General features: G+C 37.5%; 1 protein-coding gene across 9 annotated transcripts in view; it reads right to left on the reverse strand.

Annotated features, from left to right (window-relative positions):
• The window catches only part of PSD3 (pleckstrin and Sec7 domain containing 3), a 525,397-nt gene that overhangs the window by 180,969 nt on the left and 320,570 nt on the right, over window positions 1-23,858 (reverse strand). Inside the window, exon 1 of one of the 9 annotated variants that reach the window (XM_055144463.1) lies at window positions 8,739-9,209. The exons of the other annotated variants lie outside the window; for them this stretch is intronic. Coding sequence (XP_055000438.1) covers window positions 8,739-8,897 — 159 coding nt within the window. The 5' untranslated portion in view covers window positions 8,898-9,209. Of the gene's footprint in view, window positions 1-8,738; window positions 9,210-23,858 lie in introns of those variants that run through there. 9 annotated transcript variants of the gene reach the window in all.

The following is a 23,858-nucleotide window of genomic DNA, read 5'->3' on the forward strand; positions in this document are numbered from 1 at the left end:
ATCCCATTAAAATCTACTGTGTCCTCTGTCTGACACACACCTGAAAGAAGTGCATCCATCTTTCATTGGAAATGAAGAATGAGCTCTTCAAAAAAGCTAAGAGCAGACTTCATCAACACATGTCACCTTGGCTGTGGTACTGAGGTCAACAGAGAGCTGTGGGATTCAAGATAAATGGCTACCACTATGTTAAAAATTGAAGATGAACCAGATTTAGGGGCATTCTCAGAATAAAAGAAGCTTTTTATGAGAAAATATCTAGAGCAGTGCAAACATCTAAAGAAGTGTTTCTCAACCAGACGCCCTATGGCATTCTGTGGTCCCCAGGAAATATCAAGTGGAAGAAGTCAAAGAATAAAACTAGGAGGGCACAGGGGAGGGATGCAAGGTCACAAGGGGTCCCCAGTCAGGGAAAGGCTGACACTGATCTAGAGTAACGGTTTTCAATCTTTATATACCTGTGGACCAGCACTGGTCCAGATAATGGTGGCAGAAAATCGTTGATATTTAGAATAATTATTTTTGTCAATGTGTTACCCTCCCTTCTTCAGGAAAGACCCTGTCATTTCCTTTATAACCAGACCTCCACTGTAGGCAAAGGATCGGGAGGATGCAAGTAATATATATTGGGGGGTGAGGGGGGAAGAAACAAACAAACAAAAATCAAGAACCCTGTCTAGAACCTAAACTAGCACAAAGTGGTGGAGCCTCAGAGACATAGGACCCATCTGAGGAGGAAGGGGGCATTCTTTCAGATGCAGAATTCCAGACCAGAGCATGGCTAGAGCCCTTGATAAAGGACATGCTATGAATGTCAAAGTAGACACTTGAGCATCTGTAAGTTCTTCCTCTCTTGGCAAACACCCTAGCAAGAGGCAGTCTGGGAAAACTATATGACAACAAATTTGGCAGAGCAAAGGTACATATTACCCTGTTCTGGGAAGTGTACCTTCTGCCATTAGGGCACATTTCCTCGTTGTGGGTCCACAAGTTTGCCTGAGATGCACACTGTATGGCATGTATTCTTCACCTCAAGAATGTGCTGCAGTGCGCTTGGTCTTTTCAAATCTGGAGAAACACACTTTGTTCTCTCCTGAGCATGGGGTTCTCTTTCCTTTCCCTCATTTCACAATTAAACTCATCTTATTTCCCTATCCATCTTCTTCTGAAATTCTTTTTAATTTTTAAAAATTTTTATTCAAGTGATTTACAAAGTTGCTCATAATACAGCTGTTTGAGGCATACAATGTCCCAATTCCAATTCCACTGCCAATGTGACCTTCTTTCCACCAAGTCCCCAGGTCCACTTGCACCCTTGCTGCCTGCCTCCTTAAATAAGCACATTACATTTACTTCATATTCTTTGTTCCAACTAAACTTATAGGAATGGCAAATGGAATTACTAGAATTAAATCAATAAAAGTCAGCCTGTAATTAATGATGGCTATGATTTTACTTTATGCAAATAAAGAAATCCAACTCATTTCATATAGTAAAATTGAATGCCTATTCTCATTTTCACAGTTAAGTTTTATACTTTGGCATCCAAAATAGCTTGCATTTATGTGTGTGGGAGATGAGAGAGCTAGAAAGTGTGGAAAGGCTTCCTTTCCCACAAAGAGCAATTCATCTTTCATCCTGAGTTCTGCAGCTCCCCGAGAAACCTGGTGGAAGGAGCCATTTGCCACACTGAGAAGAATACATGTAATTCAGATGTGGTTTGATGACTGTATCATGGGCTGGTGAAACACAAGGTCTCTATCAGGAACTTATACCAGACTTGCAGCATCCTAACTTTCATAAGGCACTATCCTGGGTAACTGAGGTGTGTAGAAAGTGGAGAACATTCCCTTGAAGCTGCCTCCTTCCTCCTCTCCACCTTTCCTCCACTACAAAGCCACCTAGGGAAATCGACTTCTTTGGGAGGAAGTCACCTCTCCCACCAGCAAAATAATATATATAAAAAGATACTTGCATAAAAGTTATCAAATTGTAACAAAGGATTTTTCTCATTTAATGTGCAATACAAATCACTGAACTTAAAACTATTGACAAGGATCTCCTTTCCAGGAGCCAGTCCTTGTCTTAAAAAACGTTTTTTTTTTCTTTTTTCTGGAATGGGGTGAGGTCAGGGGTTAGCCTCTTTCCATTTTCAATCTTTATACAACTGCAAACTATCAGACCCAGGCACCAGATTGTAAATCACCATCTTAAAACAAAGAAAATATTAGAAGAATGATAATCATCTAATCTCTCAAGTAAAGTAAGTTTGCAAAAAGGCATTTCAATGTGTATAGAGTGCATTCACAGAGAGAGAAAAGATTAACATTTACCTAACAATACTAAAGAAACAAATAAAACCTTGAAGAAATTAGTTAATGGCAACTTTGATATGATTTTTTACCAGTAAGACTTGTTTTATAAAGCACTGAACTAGGTCCTCCCTTTTCTCCTTTAATATGTTTATGGTTAACATTTCCTAGAATGGTATAGGTTCTACAAAATAAAATTCACCTTTCCCAAATCTAGTTTAGTTACTAGGTTCCTTCTCCAAAGGAAATAATCCCAACTAGCACCCTCGAGATATCTAAAATTAATACTGTTGAAAATAAAGACATTTTCTTAACCTCTACATTTCATGGATGAGACTTGGGGAATAGAAGCAGCTTCTCAGTAGCACCTCAGCACAAATAAGAAAATGCCAAGGCTCATATTTTGCATCCCTTGAACCAATGGACCAACAGAATTTCACTGTTGGAGATAATTATTTCTTTGCCAAAGAAATAATTTCTCTTTTATTCCTTTTATTTGAGGAATAAAAGCTTTCAACAGTTTGCTTCACTGGAGCAAATAGCACAGCGGGTAGGGCGTTGGCCTTGCATGTGGCTGATCCGTGTTTGATTCCTCCATCCCTCTCGGAGAGTCTGGCAAGCTACCCGTGGCGTATTCGGTATGCCATAAACAGTAACAACAAGTCTCACAATGGAGACGTTACTGGTGCCCTCTTGAGCAATCAATGAACAATGGGATAGCATGATAGTGTGACTGTGCTACAGAACTAGGTAACTCTTGGTTTAATCTGCATCATACAAAAAAAAAAAAAAAAAAGAAAAGCCTCAGAGCCAGGGCCAGAGCTATCCATAGCACAGTAAATAGGGTGCTTGTCTTGTATGCAGCTGACCTGAGTTTGATCACTGGCATCCCATATCGTCTGTTAAGCATTATTGTTGTAATTTCTGAGTGCAGAGCCAATAGAAATCCCTGTACATTGCTGAGTATTACACAAAAACAAAATGCCTCGAGAATTTAGCAGTGCAAGTTATATTCAGCAATCAATGACATGAAGTGACACAAATATCTTTTTTTAAATTTTTTAAAAAATTATTATTTTTTTGGCCCTTCCGGACCCAGCCTGCTCCGTGGCCCTGAGCACCCGCGGTTCCCTCCCCTGCAGACTGCCGGCCGAGTGGCTTGCACGCTGACCCCAAGCGCCACCGCCATTCTGTCTTCCAGCAAAGAATTAAAAAAAAAAAAAAAAAAAGAACAACTTGGCACCAGAACTGCGCAGGAGGAAGAGAGCAGTGTGGAATGCCTTCAAGATCGTCTAAGAAGTGGTTAAGAGGACGAAAAACCTCCGCTCCAGACACATCTTTTTGACTCCACCGTTCTTTCTCCTCTAACATATGCCTCAGAGACCTGGGCCCTAGGAAAACAGGATGAGAATGCTACACGGGTATCCCAAAGAGGAATCAAAAGATCTATGGTTGGAGTATTACATTTTACTCAAGTGAGAGAAGGAATTCGGAGTTCCAACCTCCATCGATGATCAAGAATCAGGGACGCTGTCTAGTTTGCCAAGACGTCAAAAATCAGATGGGCTGAACACGTAATGCGATTCAGAGATGACCGCTGGACGAGAGTCATTACTGACTGGATTCCATGGGACGTCAAAAGACCACGTGGCCACTCACCTACGAGATGGTCAGACTTCTTCGTCAAAACCCTGAAGAACAGTTTGAGGCTCTCCATGTTCCTGGATCGAGCAGATACCATTGAGCTACACTAGCACACAACAGGAACCAATGGAGACGTTACTGGCGTCCGCTCGAGCAAATCGAGGATCAACAGGATGACAAATGATAAAAGTGGTTCTGAATGTTAACTTCATTTTATTATTTAATTATTATTTTCCCCTTTTCTTTTGATTCACTGTGAGATACAGCTACAAAGCTTTCATGTTTTTTATCTTTGTGTGATTGTACCCAAACATGAAAGCTTGTAATTATCTCACAGTGATTCAATAAAATTTAAAAAAAAATATTATTTTTAATTTTTTTTATTAATGCGTGACCATGAGGGTACAGTTATAGAGTTTTGTGCTTGTGTTACAGTCATACATTACTCAACACAAATATCTCTTATTGATGTTTTAAACTAACCTGAATTTGACTTAAGTAAAAAACTAAGCAATAAGAAAATGATTTATATTTGAGTTATAACTATATCCAGAGGAGAAATCAGGAAAAACTGAAGCTCAATTACTGAAAAAAATGAAAAGTCTTGATAAATTATCTACTGCTCACCCCAGGTTCTGAATTTTTACCTTTTCATAAACTGATTTTTAAATGTCGTTTGTATCAAAAGCAGGGCAGCCAGCTGGGCCTGACAGCAGGAAGGTTTGCACTGCCCCCTCACGGTTCAATGTCTCTGCTCACTTCCAACAGCAGATCCTTAACTGACATTAAATTTTAATAACGTGTTCTCCACAAGATGCATAAATATTCTTCTAAAACCTACATTTTTCCTTGCCCTGCACACTGTACTACATTCTGGCCCATCTCTCCCATTTTACGCATGTCAGATTTAATATAAATTGGGGCCAGAGCAGAGGTTAGGCGCTTGCCTTGCATATACCCAATATGGGTTCAGTGAGTCCGCAGAAGTGATCCCCGAGCCCAGAGCCAGGAACTGCCCTGAACACAGTGGGTGTAGCTAAATCAAAACATAATAAAAAACAAAATCATATTTGATGCAGACAATGATTTCTGCATGAGGAAAACCCATCTCTACCTGGACACCTCAAGCAGAGCATCTAAAATACCTTGGAGAGATAGACTAGAGTTAGGAGCACATGTTCTACACATGCAGGACCCCAGTTTGTTTAATCTCCAGCACTTCATGGACATGGTGGGCCCCACATCAACAAGGCCCTTGCACTGATCCATCTGGCCCTGCTGGCCAAGTGTTTAGGGATGTGGCACCTGTGTCCTTGAACACTACTTTGGGAGGACATCTAAGACACAGAAATAATAATAATTTATTATTATTTATACTTTAATAAAATATACTTTAAAAGACTGTTTTAAAAATCAATATCTAAAGATAAAACCATACAGAATGTGCTTCTGTAACTTAAATAATATTCTCGGATTATACCAATTTGTTTTGTTCTTGTTTTGGCACCACAGCACTGTGCCGGGGCCTACTCCCAGCCAGTGCTCCAGGGTCATCGTGGGGACCATACAGTGCCTGGTTTTGAACCCTGGGCCTCATGCATGCCAGGTAAATACTGTAGTACTGAATCTCACATAGCCATCCCCAAAACACTATACTCTATAAATCATAAAGGATTAGAACATCCATTTTTAAGAGATTAGATAAAGATATTTTGTTAAAAGTTAAAAATCAAAGGCTAGAGTAGTCGCAGCATATTAGAGGTTCACTGACACTTCAAATGCAAAACAAAGCCAAATCATATAATAGGGACTACCATGTGATTAGATCAGAATCTACAAAACACAATGAGAAAAACATAGGCAGAGATATGGGCCTCAGAGGTGGTTTTAGTCATTTGACTCCAGAGGAAAAGACGACAAAAATAAAATCAAAGAAAAGACATTCATTACTTATGCCAAATTAAAAAGGTTTTGTGTGGCAAAAGACAATGTGGCTGAAATTTACAAAAACTCCCTACTGGATGGGAGAGAAATATTTGCACACCATATATGAGATGAAGAGTATATAAAGTACTCACAAAAATTCAGTAATTAAAGAAAAGGGGGGAAAAGAAGATAAATAGACACTTTCATGAAAAAAAGACATTAGGGTGGCTATTAGTTATATGAAAAAGTGCTCATTATCACTCATCAGGAAAATGTAAATCAAAACTACAACAAGATACTGCAGACAAATGCATATTTAAATAAGCCAGGATCACCATTTTATTAATTTTTTTGGTCACACCAGGTGGTACTTTGGCTTACTCCTAGTTCTGTACTCAGGGATCAATCCTGGCAGACTTGGGAGACCACATGGGAGGTCTGGAATCGACCAGGTCATCCATGTGTGTGATAAGCACCCCACCTGGTATATTATTGCACCAGGACCCTAAACCAGTATGTTTTTAATGGAATTAAAATTCTAATGGAATAGAATATGTAAATAATTTCTTTTCAAGGAATGTAAAATATAACTATAACACTGACAAGAGCAATTACCATTATAACTCTTCTAGAAAGAGAGTTCCACAGACAACATTGCATCCCAGTAGACTACCATGAGTTAATTAATGCACCTTACTCTTTGGGTAGCAGGGGAGGAGAGGACGGCAAATCGGAAAGGAATGTCTTCTAATTTTCAAACCAGAGTAAACTGCATTTTGTATAAGTAGTAATATAATCAAAGAATTTTGTTTACAGGATTACAAGGAAAACTGATATGATTGTAAAGGATAAAACATTATTGCCTGATTAAGTAAAGTGAATGACAATTATTAAATGATCATTAATCCCCCGAAGCAAAATAAGTACACTGTAGATAGTAATATGTTCTGCATTTATACAAGTCCTTAATTATCATTCAGTTTCTTAGGTGAGGGTACATGTCTACAGTGTTGTTCAGATAATTTCAGTAGCACACAAAAATGGCTACTAAGAAATTAAGTTCAATTATCTAATTTCCTCTTCTAATGGTCTTCTATTAACTAACTGTGGTCATCAATTTTTGAAAACTATATAATTCCATTAACATCTCTTTTTACAGACTGGGAGCTTATATCTTTGAAAAAAATAATCTAGAACTTAGAGACTATATATATACATATAAATATATATGATTAAAATATTTTAAATAAGTTACTACAATCTCCAAAGTACTTACCTGCCCATTGACTACATTCTGTTAGGATGTAGTCTTTTAAACTGTTCATTTCTAGCATTGTTCATAATATTAAAAAAAAAGCTTGACTTTCTCTTTCACAGAACTTGTGCTATGCAACAGAAATAGTGGAGTCTTTTCATTTAGCATCTATACTAGATTTCAACACTATAGTACAAAATGTGATATTAAATTACACATTTAACTTATCTGAATAGGTTAACTAAAAGCTTCTATATGATAGCAAAACAAATTTGATAGAAGTCTGATAGCACTTTAAAAGCCAATATTAAAATCATATTTATAACCACATACATTCCCACATACATTTAGTTATTTAACAATACAATAAGCCATACAGGTCTTCCTGCTGACAGGAGACAGGAGGCACCATGCCACAACAGTTTCAGTAGAAACCAGTACATTCTCATGACAGTAACAGGGCTGTGAAGACAATTCTTTTTTGCCTAAAGTTACAGCTTTTAAAACATACTGATCTCATCTGAGGGTATTCTGGCTACAGAATTTACTAGTGATTGATGAAGTTAGAGCTCAATCTATTATAATCAAATCTCAGTGACAAAAGGGTGTTTCTGACTCCTTCCCTCCAATCACACAAAACACCTGATATATTTTGAGGGAGACTTCTAATAATGCGATAGAAAGAGACTGGGAAGAAAAAAAAAACACAATTTCTCATGGTGGATCTGGGTATATAACCTGTGGGAAGGCTAAAATGACAATGAGGCCCAGGATTTATCGGAACATTTTCAAACCTCTGAATCTACAATAATCACCTACATCCCTAGCCCAGGAGTTCTGAGACCCTATGATTCAATTATTCCATTTTTAAACCTGTGGAGTGGGAGTGCTTCTGAGTGCCCTGCTAATACAGATGGTGGTGGGAAGAATCTCAAGAATATGTTACATGTAGTAAATGCCCATTTCGCTACGTAATCACTCCCGTCACATTTCACATGAACAGACATTATTATTCTAGACAGTTTCAGAAAGATAGATTGCTAACAGCAGCACAGTCTCAGTGTACATACATACAATAGAGGATAAATTCTTCCCCATTTACATATGACTAGAGCTAGTGACTCTGATAAAGGCAAGAATATTGTTTAATAGACTAGGGCACTATTGTACATTAGCTTCACAAATTGCAGAAAAAGGGGAAAAGGGAGGGGAGAGAAGAAGGAGATAAATGAAAGAAAAAGCATGCAGTGTCTCTATACTCCTGATGTTCTAAAAATACACTGCACTGACAGAGCCTTTGTCAAAGCAGCCTTTATGAGAGAAGAACAAAATCACTGTGCCAACTAAAGTGGCACACAAACATATCATTTTGAACACTGCTTTATAAATCTTTTCTTATCGCAAATTATGATCCACACTCCAGTAATCTCTACATTTAGACTTCTAGGCACCATCCATTTCACCTGGTCTCATTATCTTAGAGCCATTTTATACACCCTACAGTCTGTCATTCACTGCACATTAGTCACTGGATAAAACTACCACATTTTGTTAATTCTAATATAAAATTGTCAATACTGCTTTACATGGTATTTCTTTACCTTTGTTTCCTTAGCAGAAAACTCTGAGGAGTTGGAAATTTTCATAGACTTTGATCGGTGGGACTGCCGCCTGATGGAATCCTCCCGGGAGTATTTCACAGACCCTGAGGTCCTCACCCGCACCTTGCTGGTACTCTGAACACTATTTACGCCAATCATTTCGAAGACCGGCTGGGGAAGGGATTAGGAGAAATCAAAAGGCACTTTTCAGCCGTGGCAAGGCTCTGATGCTGGAGGAACTCTGTCGGGTGTGCCTGAGCAGCTCAGAGCCCAGATCCGCGTTTAGCTTAAGACACGCCAGGCTGCCTCCCCCAGCATCTTCAACTACCCTGTTTTCAGCGAGTCTGATTGTTCTAGGCAGGGCTCACGTCACTGGCTGCAAAGAGGAAAAAAAAATGCAATCCCACCCCTGCTACTCCACACACACATGCGCGCGCGCGCGCGCACACACACACACACACACACACACACACACACACACACACACACACGGGTAGGCTCTCTCTCTCTCTCTCTCTCTCTCTCTCTCTCTCTCTCTCTCTTACTCGCTTGCTCTCACACACACCTGGGTAGGCTCTCTCACATGCACAGGGGTGGGCTTTCTCTCTTTTCACACACAGGGGGGTGGGCTTTCCCTCTTTCACATACAGGGGGGTGGGCTTTCTCTCTCTCTCACACACACATACACACACCTGGGTAGGCTCTCTCTTTCTCTCTCTCACACACACATACACGGGTCGGTTCTCTCCCTCTTACACACACACACACACACACACACACACTCACACACGGGGTTGGCTTTCTCTCATACACAGGGTGGTAGCCTTTCTCTCTCTCTCGCTCACACACACACCTGGGTAGGCTCTCTCTCTCACACACACACATACACGGGTAGGTTGTCACTTTCTCTCTCTCTCTCTCTCTCACACACACACACACAGGGTGGGCTTTCTGTCTCTCTCACACATGGGTGGGCTCTCTCTCTCACACATGGGTTGGCTGACTCTCTCTCTCTTTTCTCTTTCTCTCTCTCTCTCTCTCTCTCTCTCTCTCTCTCTCTCACACACACACACACACACACACACACACGCACCATATTCACACACTGAGTGAATGGCAATTGGTCTGACCAGCAATTCATTAACAGTCCAAACAGCGACACTATTTCTCTTGCTTTATTGTACAGAAAGCTCATTTATGTCAACAGCAAATAAAAGTCTCAAGTAATCTGTTAAGCAGTGTGGGCTGAGAAAAAATAAGCATTTTTTAGAAGAGAAAAATAACACAGATGGGCATCAAAGGTTCAGTTAATTACAGGCTAGTTAAAGGATGGTAACATAAAGGCATCTTGATCATTATTTATTTCCCTTTTGTTCCTGTTTAGGGTCAGAAATGGTGTTACAGCAACTTAAATTACTTTGCTTCCTGAAAAACTAAATACTTCTGATGGTCTTAAACTAGTACAGGATAATATTTAAACTAGTATTATGTCATCTTATGTGGACAATCAGAATAAAGTGTGCTACTACTTATACTGAAAGTTAAAAAAAATAGCATAGTAATTTTAAATGCATTTTAGAATGAGATCAATAAAGCCCAATCTGATTAATAAGTAACAAAAAGCTTTTTCAAGAGCTATAAAAATTTGGTCACTATACAGAAACACATACAGGAACAAGGCTTACAAATCGGAGATTAATAGGTGGTTAGGTAATTTTAGTTCCTGATACACAAAGTGAGTTTTGTGTGTAATATTCAGGATTGCAATGTTTCACTTATTTGGCAATCTGAGACAGAATGGGCTTGCACCTAAGCAATTTTTCTAGATAAAAGTTTAAATGTGAATATAAATAATAAAATTTCAAAATCATTGCAAATATTAGTCTGGGCAGTGTGCTATCTCAGCCTATTGCATTTCCGAAATCTGTAGATTTTGCTGATGACTATAAATTTTGTACAGTATGTGAAAATGACTAAAGTCCTTTAGAACTATTTAGGGTACTTAGGGCTAGTTAGTCAAGAAGCCCAGCAAAGGTAATATTTAACTACAGATGTGGATTCATCTTGACTTCAGGATACTCCTCCACTCTGCTCTTGATGCCTTCACTTTCCATTTCCTATCTTTGAAGGACTGGGTATTTCAACTCCGCTAGACTTAAAACAATCATTAACTGATGTGGCAGAATTTTATCTCAAATAATAACAAAATAGATTTTGAAAGATCTCTGGGACTTTTAAAAATGTCTTCAAAATTGCATCTCTGAAATAGCCTATTTAGAGAAAAAAAATTTCCTCTCTCCTAAGGTGATTGAAACTAAAACTTAAAGTTGTTCATTAAATTATGTAGTAACATTATACTTTACAATACATGTTCTAAAGACATAAAAAGTGGTATGCTTGCAAACCATAATGCCCAAAAGTAAAGAGAAGAGTATGGAGAAATTGTCTGCCATAGTGGCTGGGGAGGGGTGGGATGGTGGGGAGAGGCGGGGGGAGTGGTCGGGATACTGGGAACATTGGTGGTGAAGAATGTGCACTGGTTGAGGGGACGATCATTGTTATGACTGAAACTCAAACATGAAAGCTTTATAACTGTATCTTACGGTGTTTCAATAAAAAAGAAATTAAAAAATATATAAGCAATCAAAACATGACACTGATCTTTGATCAGAGATCAAGGACTCACTGAGCCTTTCTAACCAAAACCTGCCAGCAACCCAATATCTTTCAGAAGCTATTGCTGCTGTCATAAAGATGGCAGTGAATTATTTCTTTAACAAGTCACTTGTTTGTATTTCAGTCTTAGGGAAGAACTGGAAGAGACCTTATAAAATAATCATCTTCATTCTATAGATGAAGGCTCCCTAGAAGTAGAAACATGGATTGACTCATCCATAATCTCTTAATTGAAGTAACAGAACTTAGGCATGTGCCCGGTTTCCTAATTCTCAAGAACAGTTTTTCTCTTCTAGGTTATTTACTTCTTACACTTGAAGGACACACACACACACACATTTTTAAAGATTGCAATAAAACATGAGAAGAGTACCATGAAATATAAAATTCAATATAGAGAGTTGACTAAAGACTGATAATATGGAGCCAGTATCATTCTTAATAGTGAAAAACTGATAGCATTTCCTTTGTGATCAGGAACAAAGCTAGATGTCTACTGTCTCCACTTTCATTCAATATATTATTAGAATTCCTAGCAATAGTAATCAGGCAAGAGAAAGAAATCATGAGACCCTACTTGGGGAAGAAAGTTAAATTATCACTATTTGCAGATGACATAACATATTAAAAAATACTCTAAAGAGCTCATTAAATTTGTTGAAAAACTCCTAAGAACAATAAACCAATATGGCAAAGTAACATATTTATTTGTTACATTCCTATACACAAATATGAACCAGAAGAGGAAGAGATCAAAATAGTGTCCAAAATTATAACGTACCTAGGAATCAATTTAGCAACATAGATGAAAGACCTATACCTTAAAAATTATCATTCACTTATGAAAGGAATAATAAAAGATCTCAGGAAATGGAAAAATCTTACTTGTCATGGATTGTAGAAATCAATATTAAATCTACATCAAAATTCTGATGGCATTCTTTAAGGACTTAGGATGGTTAATAATAAAATTTTTACAGAACCACAGAACACATAGAACAGCCAAAGAAATTTTATAAAGAGAGGTATCCCATTACCTTACCTGAAATTATATCGTAAAATCCAATCAGAACAGTATGCTCTGGAATGGACTATCTGATCAATGGGTTATAATTGCAAGGCAAATGACAACCTCCTAGCTTTATAGTAAACTAATTTTCAACAATGAAGTTCAGTGCATGAAAGTAAAGACAGCTTTCACAACAAACAGTATTGATAAAACTGGATAATCAGCCGCAAAAAATGAAGCTGAAACCACAGATAAGGCATGCTACCTTATACATATTGTGATACCCTAAAAATCCATAACATAATAATTCCAAACTCTATAAAAAATGAGGGTGGAGCAATAGTACAGCAAGTATGGCATTTGCCTTGCACAGGGGCAATGCAGGTTCGATCTCTGGCATCCCATATGTTTCCCTGTACCTCCAGGCATAATTTCTGAGTATAGAGGCAGGAATGACACCTGAGCATCGTGGGTGTGACCAAAAAAGGTAAAAACCAACCAAACAAAAACAAAACAAAATTCTATTTTTAAAAATGGAGAGAATAAATTCATACTTCTCTGAAAAAGATGCTTCTTAGACACTTCTCTGAAAAGGACACTTTTCTGAAAAGTCCAGTGGGTACATGAAAGTGTTCATTATCACTAATTATCAAAGAAATGCAAATAAAAAAAACAGTGAGATATCTCATACCAGTGACAGTGGCACAGACCAAAAAGACTGGAAACAACCTGTGTGGCAGCAAAAAAGGAAAGCTCATCCACTTTTGGTGGAAATGGTATTTGGTTCAACCTCTATGAAAAACAATATGACGTTTTCTCAAAAAATTAGGAATAGAGCCCCCATACGAATCAGCAATTACACTTCTTGGTGTCTACCCCAAAGACACAAAAACATTAATTCAAAAGGACTTATGCACACCATTTTTCATTGCAGACTCAACTTGCTCTATGGTACTCTTACAATTTGAGATTAAGTTTTAGAATCTATTCCTTTGCCTACACACCTTTTTATAATGGTCAGAGTTGAACACTCTGTTTTGTATAGCAGCAGAAGTACAGATTTACTTGCTTTCTGAGTCAATATCTAAAATCTGTGCCCAATTTTAATCAGTAATCACTGTCTTTAGTAATTATAATTAGCAGGAATCCAAGACCCCTGTGACTTTTCAACCTGTTAGGAAACGTTCCTAACTCACACAGCCCTACAGTCTTGCCTGCTCCATCACATGCTTTAGTTCCATCTGTTCCTCAAACATACAAAGCAACAGGATGGGGAAAATCTTTAAATAGAAATGTCTTACATTTAAAATTAAATAACATTCTTGAGGGGGAAAAAAACACCCTGTAAATTTGAAACATTTCCAAACCTGAAAAAAAATCCATGATTTTTTTTCTTATAAACCAAATTAAGTCATGTTTAGACAAAGGTAATTTAAATTTGTAAATTAGAAGTACAAAGAAAATACAGAGGGCTTGTGTAATTTTAGGCACATTGTCAAATTCAGATGCCGAAAAACTATCACATGAAAGGAAATACAAAGACTTCTCATGAAGCTAAGTTTTCTGGAGGGGCAGAAAAAGATATACCCAACACTATAAATTTTTCTATGTTACAAGAAGATGCTGTTTTATTTTATTCTATCTGAAGCACATAAAAATGTAGATACAGGGATAATGTCATTTCTAAGCCCTAAAAATGATGATGAATAAATATTCTGTTCCAGAGCCAATCCAATAAACCTAACCATAACAACCTCTTCATGTTTATTGTCACTTTAATAAGTATTCCCTAAGAGTCTTATGCATGACAGGCTCAGCATTTAGGAAGAAATGAAATAATCAATTTCCAAGAAAAACTGTTCTGTACCTGTCAAGCTACCCGTGGCGTATTCGATATGCCAAAAATGTAACAAGTCTCACAATGGAGACGTTACTGGTGCCCGCTCGAGCAAATCGATGAGCAACGGGATGACAGTGACACAGTGATACAGTGATAAGAAACAATATAAGTCACTGTAAATGGCTGTATGTGACCTTTTATGTTTCCAAAAACATACTCTGCATAGAAAGATCATTATTTTCTATTGACTCATTTATCAGATATTATGCAGAAACAACAAAATTTCATTTTTAATTTCTTTGATTACTTCACTTGGTAATTCTAGTCACTAATAAGTCCTTAATAATTTCAAAAAAATTTTTTTCATTTTTCCCAGTTTTGGGGCCACACCCAATGATTCTCAGGGGTCACTCATTGCTCTGTACTCACAAATTACTCCTGGTGATGTTCAGGGGATGACATGGGATGCCAGGCTTTGACCCTGGGGCTACTGTTTGCAAGGCCCTACTTGCTGTACTATTACTCTGATCCAAGATTTATTTTATAGAAAATGGTCATGCCTTGCTGCTATACAAGGATGTAAAAGAGTAGATTCCATAGTGTAAGACAACTGTCTATGTTCCTGACTGATAAATGACTGATAATTAAATGCTATGACTATCAGTAAACCTGGGGAAATAGGATTCAACACACTTAGCTGATTTTAGATTGCTCACCAAGAACAACTTCCTATATCAGGGGAAACCTTTATTGTGTCTGTATTGGGGATAGAGAGATAGACAGATATTACCTGTCCCATTTTTTTTTTAGCTCGAAGCAAATATCATATATCATGTGACCTAAACCTGGCCATTTGGTATTTCTGAGGGAGTAATATGGAGACAGTCAGTAATGAAAAGAGCATCCTTATTAGAGTGGCTATAGGTCTTAACGATTGTTTTCTCTTGCAAGTGTGGCTGTCATGTTTTCCTTGCTCAGAGCGAATTTCCTACCATGATTCTCAGATAGATTTCCCCTGTATTGTGAGATACTGGATGACTTTCAAAATCAATTACCTTTAAATTATTGAGAGGAATTTTACTTTTTATTCTAAGGAAAGAATCCTAGCTATTACCAACGACATTATGAGATAATAAGAACACACGTGAAGAATTTTAGCATAGCACCCTGAGTTTCAGTGGCATATTTATGATAACTTAGTAGTACAGCTATCTGATGCTGTGAAAGACCTGTGATTTTGAAATCTAAAAATGTTTCTGAATGAGTTATCACAGAACAAACAATACAGTAACTATAGTAGCTCAGGCCAGAGTTTCATTTCAGTAGCAAAATTTATGGAGATAATGACACACTGTTTAGTTGCAGTAAACAAATTATGAATAATTATCAATAAAACATTCTTGTTCCCTGTGTCTCAAATACCTATTCACTACTTATACAAGTCAACCCCAATCAGTTAAAATTAACCTCAGTCAGTTAAAATTAATGAATTAAAAAGCAACGTTCCTTGATTCTTTAAATTAAAGCAATCTGCTTTCACTTATTTAATAAAGTTATTTGATGAATGCTATGTCTTTCAGGTTGACATTGCTCCTTTCAAATTCCTAAAAATTGGCAAAGTGTGTGGTAGAACAGTATGCAAAAAAATTTTTTCTTCTATGCAGACACCATCTTATTTTTATTTTTATTATTTTTAATTTTTTTTATTGAATCACCATGTGGAAAGTTACAAAGCTTTCAGGCTTAAGTCTCAGTTACATAATGCTCGAACACCCATCCCTTCACCAGTGCACATATTGCACCACCAAGAACCAGAGTAAACCTCCCCCCACCCCCCCGCCCCCCAGCCCCTCACCCCGCCTGTGTAGCTGATAAATTTCAATTTACTTTCTCTTTACTTTGATTACATACAAACAAAAAAATTCACTATTATTGTTTAGAGTCCCCCCCGCCTCAGAGTCGGACCTGCTGGAAAGGAAGCATTTGATAATTTGTTTTCCATTGCTGAGAATGAAGAGATATGAGGTAGTGTGGTCACAATAGTGGCCACAAGGTTCTGGATTTCTGTATTTTAGTATTTTAGTGACTAAGTCCAGAGGGTTTTCTGCCAGAAGTTGCATCATTGCTAGCACGTACCTCTCTGCTACTTAATATTCCACATATGAGTACAATCTTTCTGTGTCTATCTCTTTCTTTCTGACTCATTTCATCAACATGATACTTTCCATGTTGATCCACTTACATGCAAATTTCATGACTTCATGTTTTCTAACAGCTGCATAGTATTCCATTGTGTAGATGTATCCAAAATTTTTATAAATCATAATAAATTAAAAATCAAACAGTTGAGGGAGGGAGAGAAAACAGAGTGGGTTGGGGGCTTGTCTTGGTTTCAATTTATAAATTGAATTGAATTGAACGTATTCAATTAAATTAAATAACTGAACCCAAGCAGCTGACCTGGGTTTAAGCTCTAGGACCCCAAGTAGACCCCTAGCCTTGCTCGGAATGACCTATAAATGCAGAGTCTGAAGGAAGCCCACAGCACAGCAATATGTGGCTCCCAAAACAAACCAACCAAACAACAGAAAAAAAAATCACTACACACATTTATGTAAGCAAAAAAATATAATTAAATAAAAATTAAAACAGAAATAGAGACTGAAATAGCATTAAAGAGGAATGAGAACTGGTTGTGAAATCTCAAATTTTCTATAAATAAACACACCCAAATCTTTAGGACTTCCTGTCCTAAAGATTTCCTGGCAGAAGGAAAATATTTCTTGATGATAGGTATTACAATGATAGTGAAAATATGAGTTGGGTTAACTAGGTGAATGCTGGTAATCTAAATTGTTTTTGTTTTTGTTTGTTTGGGGGCGATACCTGGTGGTGCTCAGGATTTACTCCTGGCTCTGTGCTCAGGATCACCCCTGGTGGGCTTGGGGGGATCATCTGTGGTACCAATGATCAAACCCAGGTCAACCATGTACAAGGTAAGCATCTTGCCTATTGTACTATCTTTCTGGCACAGATAATCAAAATTTTAATAATCTCTTAAAAGAAGATTTTAAAAAGTCAGAGGAAAGGAACAGAATAATCTCTCTAATGTGTGATACTTTAATATACACAGAGAGGTAGCAACAATGGTCCAAAGACAACATAATAGGAAAACTAATCCACACAACTGAATTGATGATAGGGATGAGAAGAAGGGAGGTTGGGTTCTTGGGATAGCAGATGAGTACACTGATGATAGATGTAGTGTGGAATTATGTCCATAATAAGTAAATATTAGTATTATAAACAAAAAATGAGATAAGAAATAAAAGGAAGCAGCATCATAACTGATACTTAACAGCCCCTGATAAGTCTCATAGTCAATAAAGTACAAGTGTGAAACCAACGAATGACAGGACAATAGTCTCTTTCAAAACACCTGTCATAATGTTATAAATACAACTAAAATATCAAATAACTTAGAAACAGCTCTTCTATGTAACTTAGAATACTGCAAACATTCATAAGACTCTGAATAATTGAGGGATTTTTTATTATTCAATAATTGATACAGGTAAAGTAATACATGCAATTCTTGTGAAATATATTAAATACAATAATATAAATAACATCCTTCAAGTTTGTTTCCCTAACAAAATTCAAACATAATCATCACCAGTGCCCCTTACTGCTCTGATTTTATCTTTCTTTAAATACTCTGTTGAAATTTTTTTATGGTGTGACAGTTCTTTCATGACTATATCTTAGGAAAAAAATCTTATCCATATGCTCCAGTAGACAAGTCAAAAAAATTGTAATTGCATGTAAAAAGGAAGACACAGGACACAATTTAAGGGGTTAAATAATGGTACCTTTATAAAACACAACAGCATAGGAAATTACATTTCCTATTGTAAAGCAAGATTCTTATCAGAAGGAGGAGACAAACAAGGCATATTCCTGAGCTGAAAACAGCTCTTCCAAAGGAATCCAGTCTCACCTTTCAGCCCTGTCTGATTACTGTCCTTATCCGAAAGAGACCTGACCTTTAGGAACAGGTGACCTGCACCAGCAGATCCATGAGAGACTGCCTGACTTTTCAACCCACTGGTGGATTGTTCGCAAGGGTCCTCTGAGGCTTTTGAGGCACTAGGGAGGCTGCTGCATAGTCCAAGACCCTTCTATCAAATATTGCCCAGATATTTTCTCTCACCTAGCACTCAGACCTTCACTTTGAAATGACCGGTTACAATTAATACTGTCCTGCAAGTCATCTTTGATTTAGAATACAATTTTCAAGAAACTTCACTTATATTATTACACTTAATCCTTATTAAAAAATCTCTTTATGCTGATATTCATTTTACTTAGAGATTAAAGATTTTAATCACAATCGAGCGCTCGCACAACTAGCCAGTCGCCCTTTTTAAGAGGGCTGTGTGTCCCACTGCATGCCCACTCCACATCCAGCCCCCGTGCCCCTCAACACCAGCAGCTGTCGGGACCAGCCCTGGGGACTCCTGCCCAGACTTCCTTCAAGAGTGCTCGCCCAACTACACCCAACTAGCAGCTGCTCTTCTCAACAGGTCTGTGGGACCGGAATCTAGCTTCCAGACTGGCTGGGAGCGTGGACTCCACTGCAGGGACGTGGCCTATTCAAAAGTGGGCGTGGCCTTCTGTGTGGCCTGTGGCTGCAGTTATATTTCCCATCCACAGCACTCTTGACTCACATCCCAACCTTTATCACCTAATTCTCTGGAAAACGTCCTGGCCACCTCAAACACAATATGACAATATTCCACTGGCCAACTCCAATTCCAACAAAAGACCAGTGTACATAAAAAGCTGTACAACCGCAATATAAAAGAGCACCTCTTCCAATGCTACACTAGATGCCTATCATAAGTCACAGAATAATGTCTGAGAGGATGGACATATTCTAGAAGAGGAGAAGGGTTACCTCCATTGACCAAGTTTATATAGAATCTTTTCCCACAACAAGAGAAAACAGAGCTAGTGAACTTGAAGGTTTTACCTCTATACAACTACAACAGCATGAACAGCGCAAATCTCCACTATGAGGAGAGGACAAAGAAGAGTCCCAAATCCTCAACAGGAGTGACCCACAAATACAATCTCTCCGATAAACGAATTTCGAGACAAAATGCTAAGGATGTTCAAGGAACTCAAAGAATCAATGGAACAGATATCCAGAAAATTAAACGAAGAAATGAAAGAAACAGTGGAATGAATAGCCAAGAAAATACAGGAAGAAATGAAAACAGAAATAGGAAAGCTACAAAACAAAGTGTAACGAATAAAGGATTCGGTAGATGAAATTACAAATTCAGTGGGTGCCCTCAGCAATAGAATGACTACAGCTGAAGATAGATTCAGTGAGCTTGAAGATGAGCAGCAGAAATCATACAGACAATAACAATGGGGGAAAAAAAAGATTTTAATCATTCAAGTAAAATAAAAACTAAATTCAAGGTTAATCTACAGGATACTAAATACTATACTCATTTTATTACTGCATATATTTTATTAGTTGCACTTTCATTCAAGTTATTATAGATCCAAAGAATAAACAGAATTGCATTTATTTTAAAATACTGGTTAATTAAAATATTAATCATAATTTTCTCAGAAATATCAAGGTCTTATTATATTACAAAAAATGTAGTGTAACACTTGTTCAGTCATGATGAGCTTATTAATGAGTGTGAATAAAAGTTTTTAACAGATTTAACTTTTATTGATAAGTTTCAAAAAAAATATTTCTCCACAACTTTTACTCATTCTGATTTGGAATTCATTCTAAATTGAAAGAGAGGTTCTCAATCCCATATTATACCATTTTCATTTTGAGAAAAGTTTAGAGCTGTACTGTAGGATAATATTGGTTTGTCCTTTCTGCCTTGCCGCAGGGAACTTAGATTAACTGGGTTACTCCCATCACAGTGCTCCATTCCTCCGTGTTTATTTGTAACTTCTTTCTTTGTGCTCTGTTAACTTGTAAATATTGTTTTCCTCTTCTCCTTAAGTCCTTTGCATAGTTAATTCAGAGCAATGTCCTTTTTGCATGGACACAAGAAGACAGTACATGCTATACTTTTGTAACAGGGGAGTTAATTGACTCTGAATGATATTTACCTCCTGGACATCTGTTCTCTCGACTTAAGCCTCAGCTGCCCTTACTTCCTAGCTCCCCCAAAAGATGGGTCCTGAGGAGGAACTGGATGGACCCAAGGAAAGCAGTGAGCTTTGTGCTACCCTGGCATAGAAATGGGCCTGCCAAAGTGTCATAATGCTTAACTATAAGAGCTAGATCATTGACAAATGCTGTCATGATCCAAAAAGCAAAACTAGATTAAGACCCTGCTAGGGTTAGGAAAGATTAATCTTGCCTGAGCACTGTAGTCTGAGTCTGTGGCAAGATGTTCCCAGGAGAGCCATCCTAGGAGCCTCAATGTATCTCTTACTGTGTCCATACAAAAATAACTAATGTTAAGAAGTAGAATTAAAATGTTAAGATGTTAATAAAGCTATTGGACTAAAGACTAGAGGAACATCCATAGGTGTGTTTCCGCCCTTGTGACTGATAGGCAGTCAGGAAGTGCTTTCTTGTGATGATTTTGCTACTGGACTGGGGCAGGATTGAACACAGAGAGATGAATGGGAGAGACAGGAGGAGACAGGAATGAGGGGCAGTGTTAGATTAGAATGGGGAGAATGGAACTAACGGCAATGATCAATGAGCCAGCTTTGCTCTCATTTCCTCCTCCGTCTGCCCCATGGCATGGGCCACCTGAGTTAGGGGAGAGGCCCAAAGCCCACCAAACCTGGTTGGCGAGGGGGAGAGCCACTGAGGGCCCCCTGGCTGCTCTGGGAGATTAAACACTGTACTATCCAAAAGAAATAAGAAAATTATAATTTTAAAAATTCCAGTAATATCACTGAGTTGAAAAGAAAAGTAACAGCAATACATTTTACTAAAATTGGATATATGAAACTTCATTTTGGAACGAAACTTATCACATATTTTGCATTACTAACTTGATACTAAGTCTTTGAAGTCTATCTTCTGTACCCAAGGAACATGTTAATTTGAATCACCACATAGAACCAGAGATTACATTATTAGACAGAGGAGATAAAAAGGAACGAGTAGAAACAAATAATTGATTAAGAGACATGACATTTTCCAGTATTTTACTATCTACTTCTATAAGCCACAAATGTACTTAACAATAAAACTCATCATAAAAATTTCTTTTAAATGTGAAGACAGTATCCATAATGATATGTATATAAGAGCAACTTAAAGGATAACCTGAAGAAATATTCCTTATTTACTTATTGTGATCTCAGTTTCATGATGGACATTATTCCTTTGCCATCATAAGTAGAACTGGAAATATTTTACTGTTTGATTTTTTTTTGTTTGTTTTTTGGTAACCCGTCAATGCTCAGGGGTTACCCCTGGCTTTTCATTCAGATATTACTAATGGCAGTGGTCGGGGGACCATATGGGATGCTAAGAATCGAACCCCGATCAGTCAGTGCAAGGCAAACACCCTACCAGCTGTACTATCGTTCCAGATCTGGAATTATTTTAAAATAGGGCTCCTATAGAGACCTATCTTAAGAAACCTTTATGTGAAGCCTTCGCAGTTAAGATCTAACATATGAAAAGCATCCACTCATATAGATTTTTAATATCAAAAGTGAATTATTTGTCATTAATATTTTATTACAAGAGTCAAATATATATGATTATAATTAATGATTTGAGTCCTTCATTGTAGAAACAAAAAAATTAGCTTAATGGTACACAGAAAATATAGTCCAAAATGTTTAAAAGAATATACAGCTGTATGTCAAAAGTTTCTTCAATTGTAATAGTTTTATTTATTTATTTATTTCATATTTATTTATTTATTTCATAGTTCTAAGTGAATGGCATTTTTAAGTGGAATTAAAAAATACAAAGTTTATTTGATTTGAAATACTTTGTTTCCGGGTCATTTATGATGCCTATTCATCTTTCTCTACAAATGATATGAAAACACTGTAAGAGAATTAAAAAAAAAAGGGAAACTTCTTTTTTTAAAATAATTTTATTGAATCACCGTGACATAGTTACAAGCTTTCATGTTTGGGTTACAATCACACAATGATCAAACACCCATCCCTCCACCAGTGCACATTCCCAACCACCAATATCCCAGGTCTCCCCCCTTTCCCACCCTCCCCCTGCCTCCATGGCAGACAATATTCCCCATACTCTCTCTCTACTTTTGGGCATTATGGTTTGCAATACAGATACTGAACGGTATCATATTGGTCCATTATCTACTTTCAGCACACATCTCCCATCCAGACCGATTCCCAGCCATCATTTCTTAGTGATCCTTCTCTATTCCAGCTGCCTTCTCCCCTCTGCTCATGAAGCAGGCTTCCAGCTATGGGACAATCGTCCTGGCCCTTGTATCTACTGTCCTTGGGTGTCAGTCTCATGTGATGTTATTCTATACTCCACAAATGAGTGCAGTCCTTCTATGTCTGTCTCTCTCTTTCTGACTCATTTCACTTAGCATGATATTCTCCGTGTCTATCCACTTATAAGCAAATTTCATGACTTCATCTCACCTAATAGCTGCATAGTATTCCATTGTGTAGATGTACCAGTCATCTGTTCTAAGGTGCTTGGGTTGTTTCCAGATTTTGACTATTGTAAACAGTGTTACAATGAACCTATAAGTATTTCTACTGTACTTTTTTGCATCCTCGGGATATATTCCCAGAAGTGATATTTCAGGGTCATGGAAGCTCAATTTCTAGTTTTTGAAGGACTGTTCATATTGTTTCCCAGAAAGGCTGGACGAGTCGGCATTCCCACCAAGAGTGAAGGAGCATCCATTTTTCTCCACATCCACGCCAGCACTGGATGCTTTTGTTCTTTTGAATGTGTGCCATTTTCTGTTGTGTGAGATTTTTTTTGGTTTGATTTGCATCTGCCTGGTGGCTAGAAGTGTGGAGAATCTTTTCATGCGCCTTTTGACCACTTGCATTTCTTTTTTGAGGAAACTTCTGTTAATTTCTCCCCATTTTTTTGTTGGGGTTGGAGGTCTTTTTTTTTTTTTGTATAATTCTACTAGTGTCTTGTATATTCTGGATATTACTCCCTTATCAGATTGGTATTGGGTAAATATTCTTTTCCAGTCTGTGGGCTCTTTCTGTATTTTGATCACTGTTTCTTTTGAAGTGCAGAAACTTCTGAATTTGATGTAGAGACATTAAAAAAACAATCCCGTTCACAATAGTGCCTCAGAAAATCAAGTACCTTGTGATCAGTTTAACCAAAGAGGTAAAGGACCTATGCAAGGAAAATTACAAAACACTACTTCAAGAAGTAAAAGAGGACAACTAGGAAATGGAGACACATCCCTTGCTCATGGATAGGGAGGATTAACATTATCAAAATACTGCCCAAAGCACTATACAAATTTAATGCGGTCCCTATCAGGATATCGATCGCATTTTTCAAAGAAATAGACAAAAAAGTCCTGAAATTCATATGGAACAATAA

Source organism: Sorex araneus, chromosome 1 (genome assembly GCF_027595985.1).
Source record: "Sorex araneus isolate mSorAra2 chromosome 1, mSorAra2.pri, whole genome shotgun sequence".
NCBI lineage: Eukaryota > Metazoa > Chordata > Mammalia > Eulipotyphla > Soricidae > Sorex > Sorex araneus.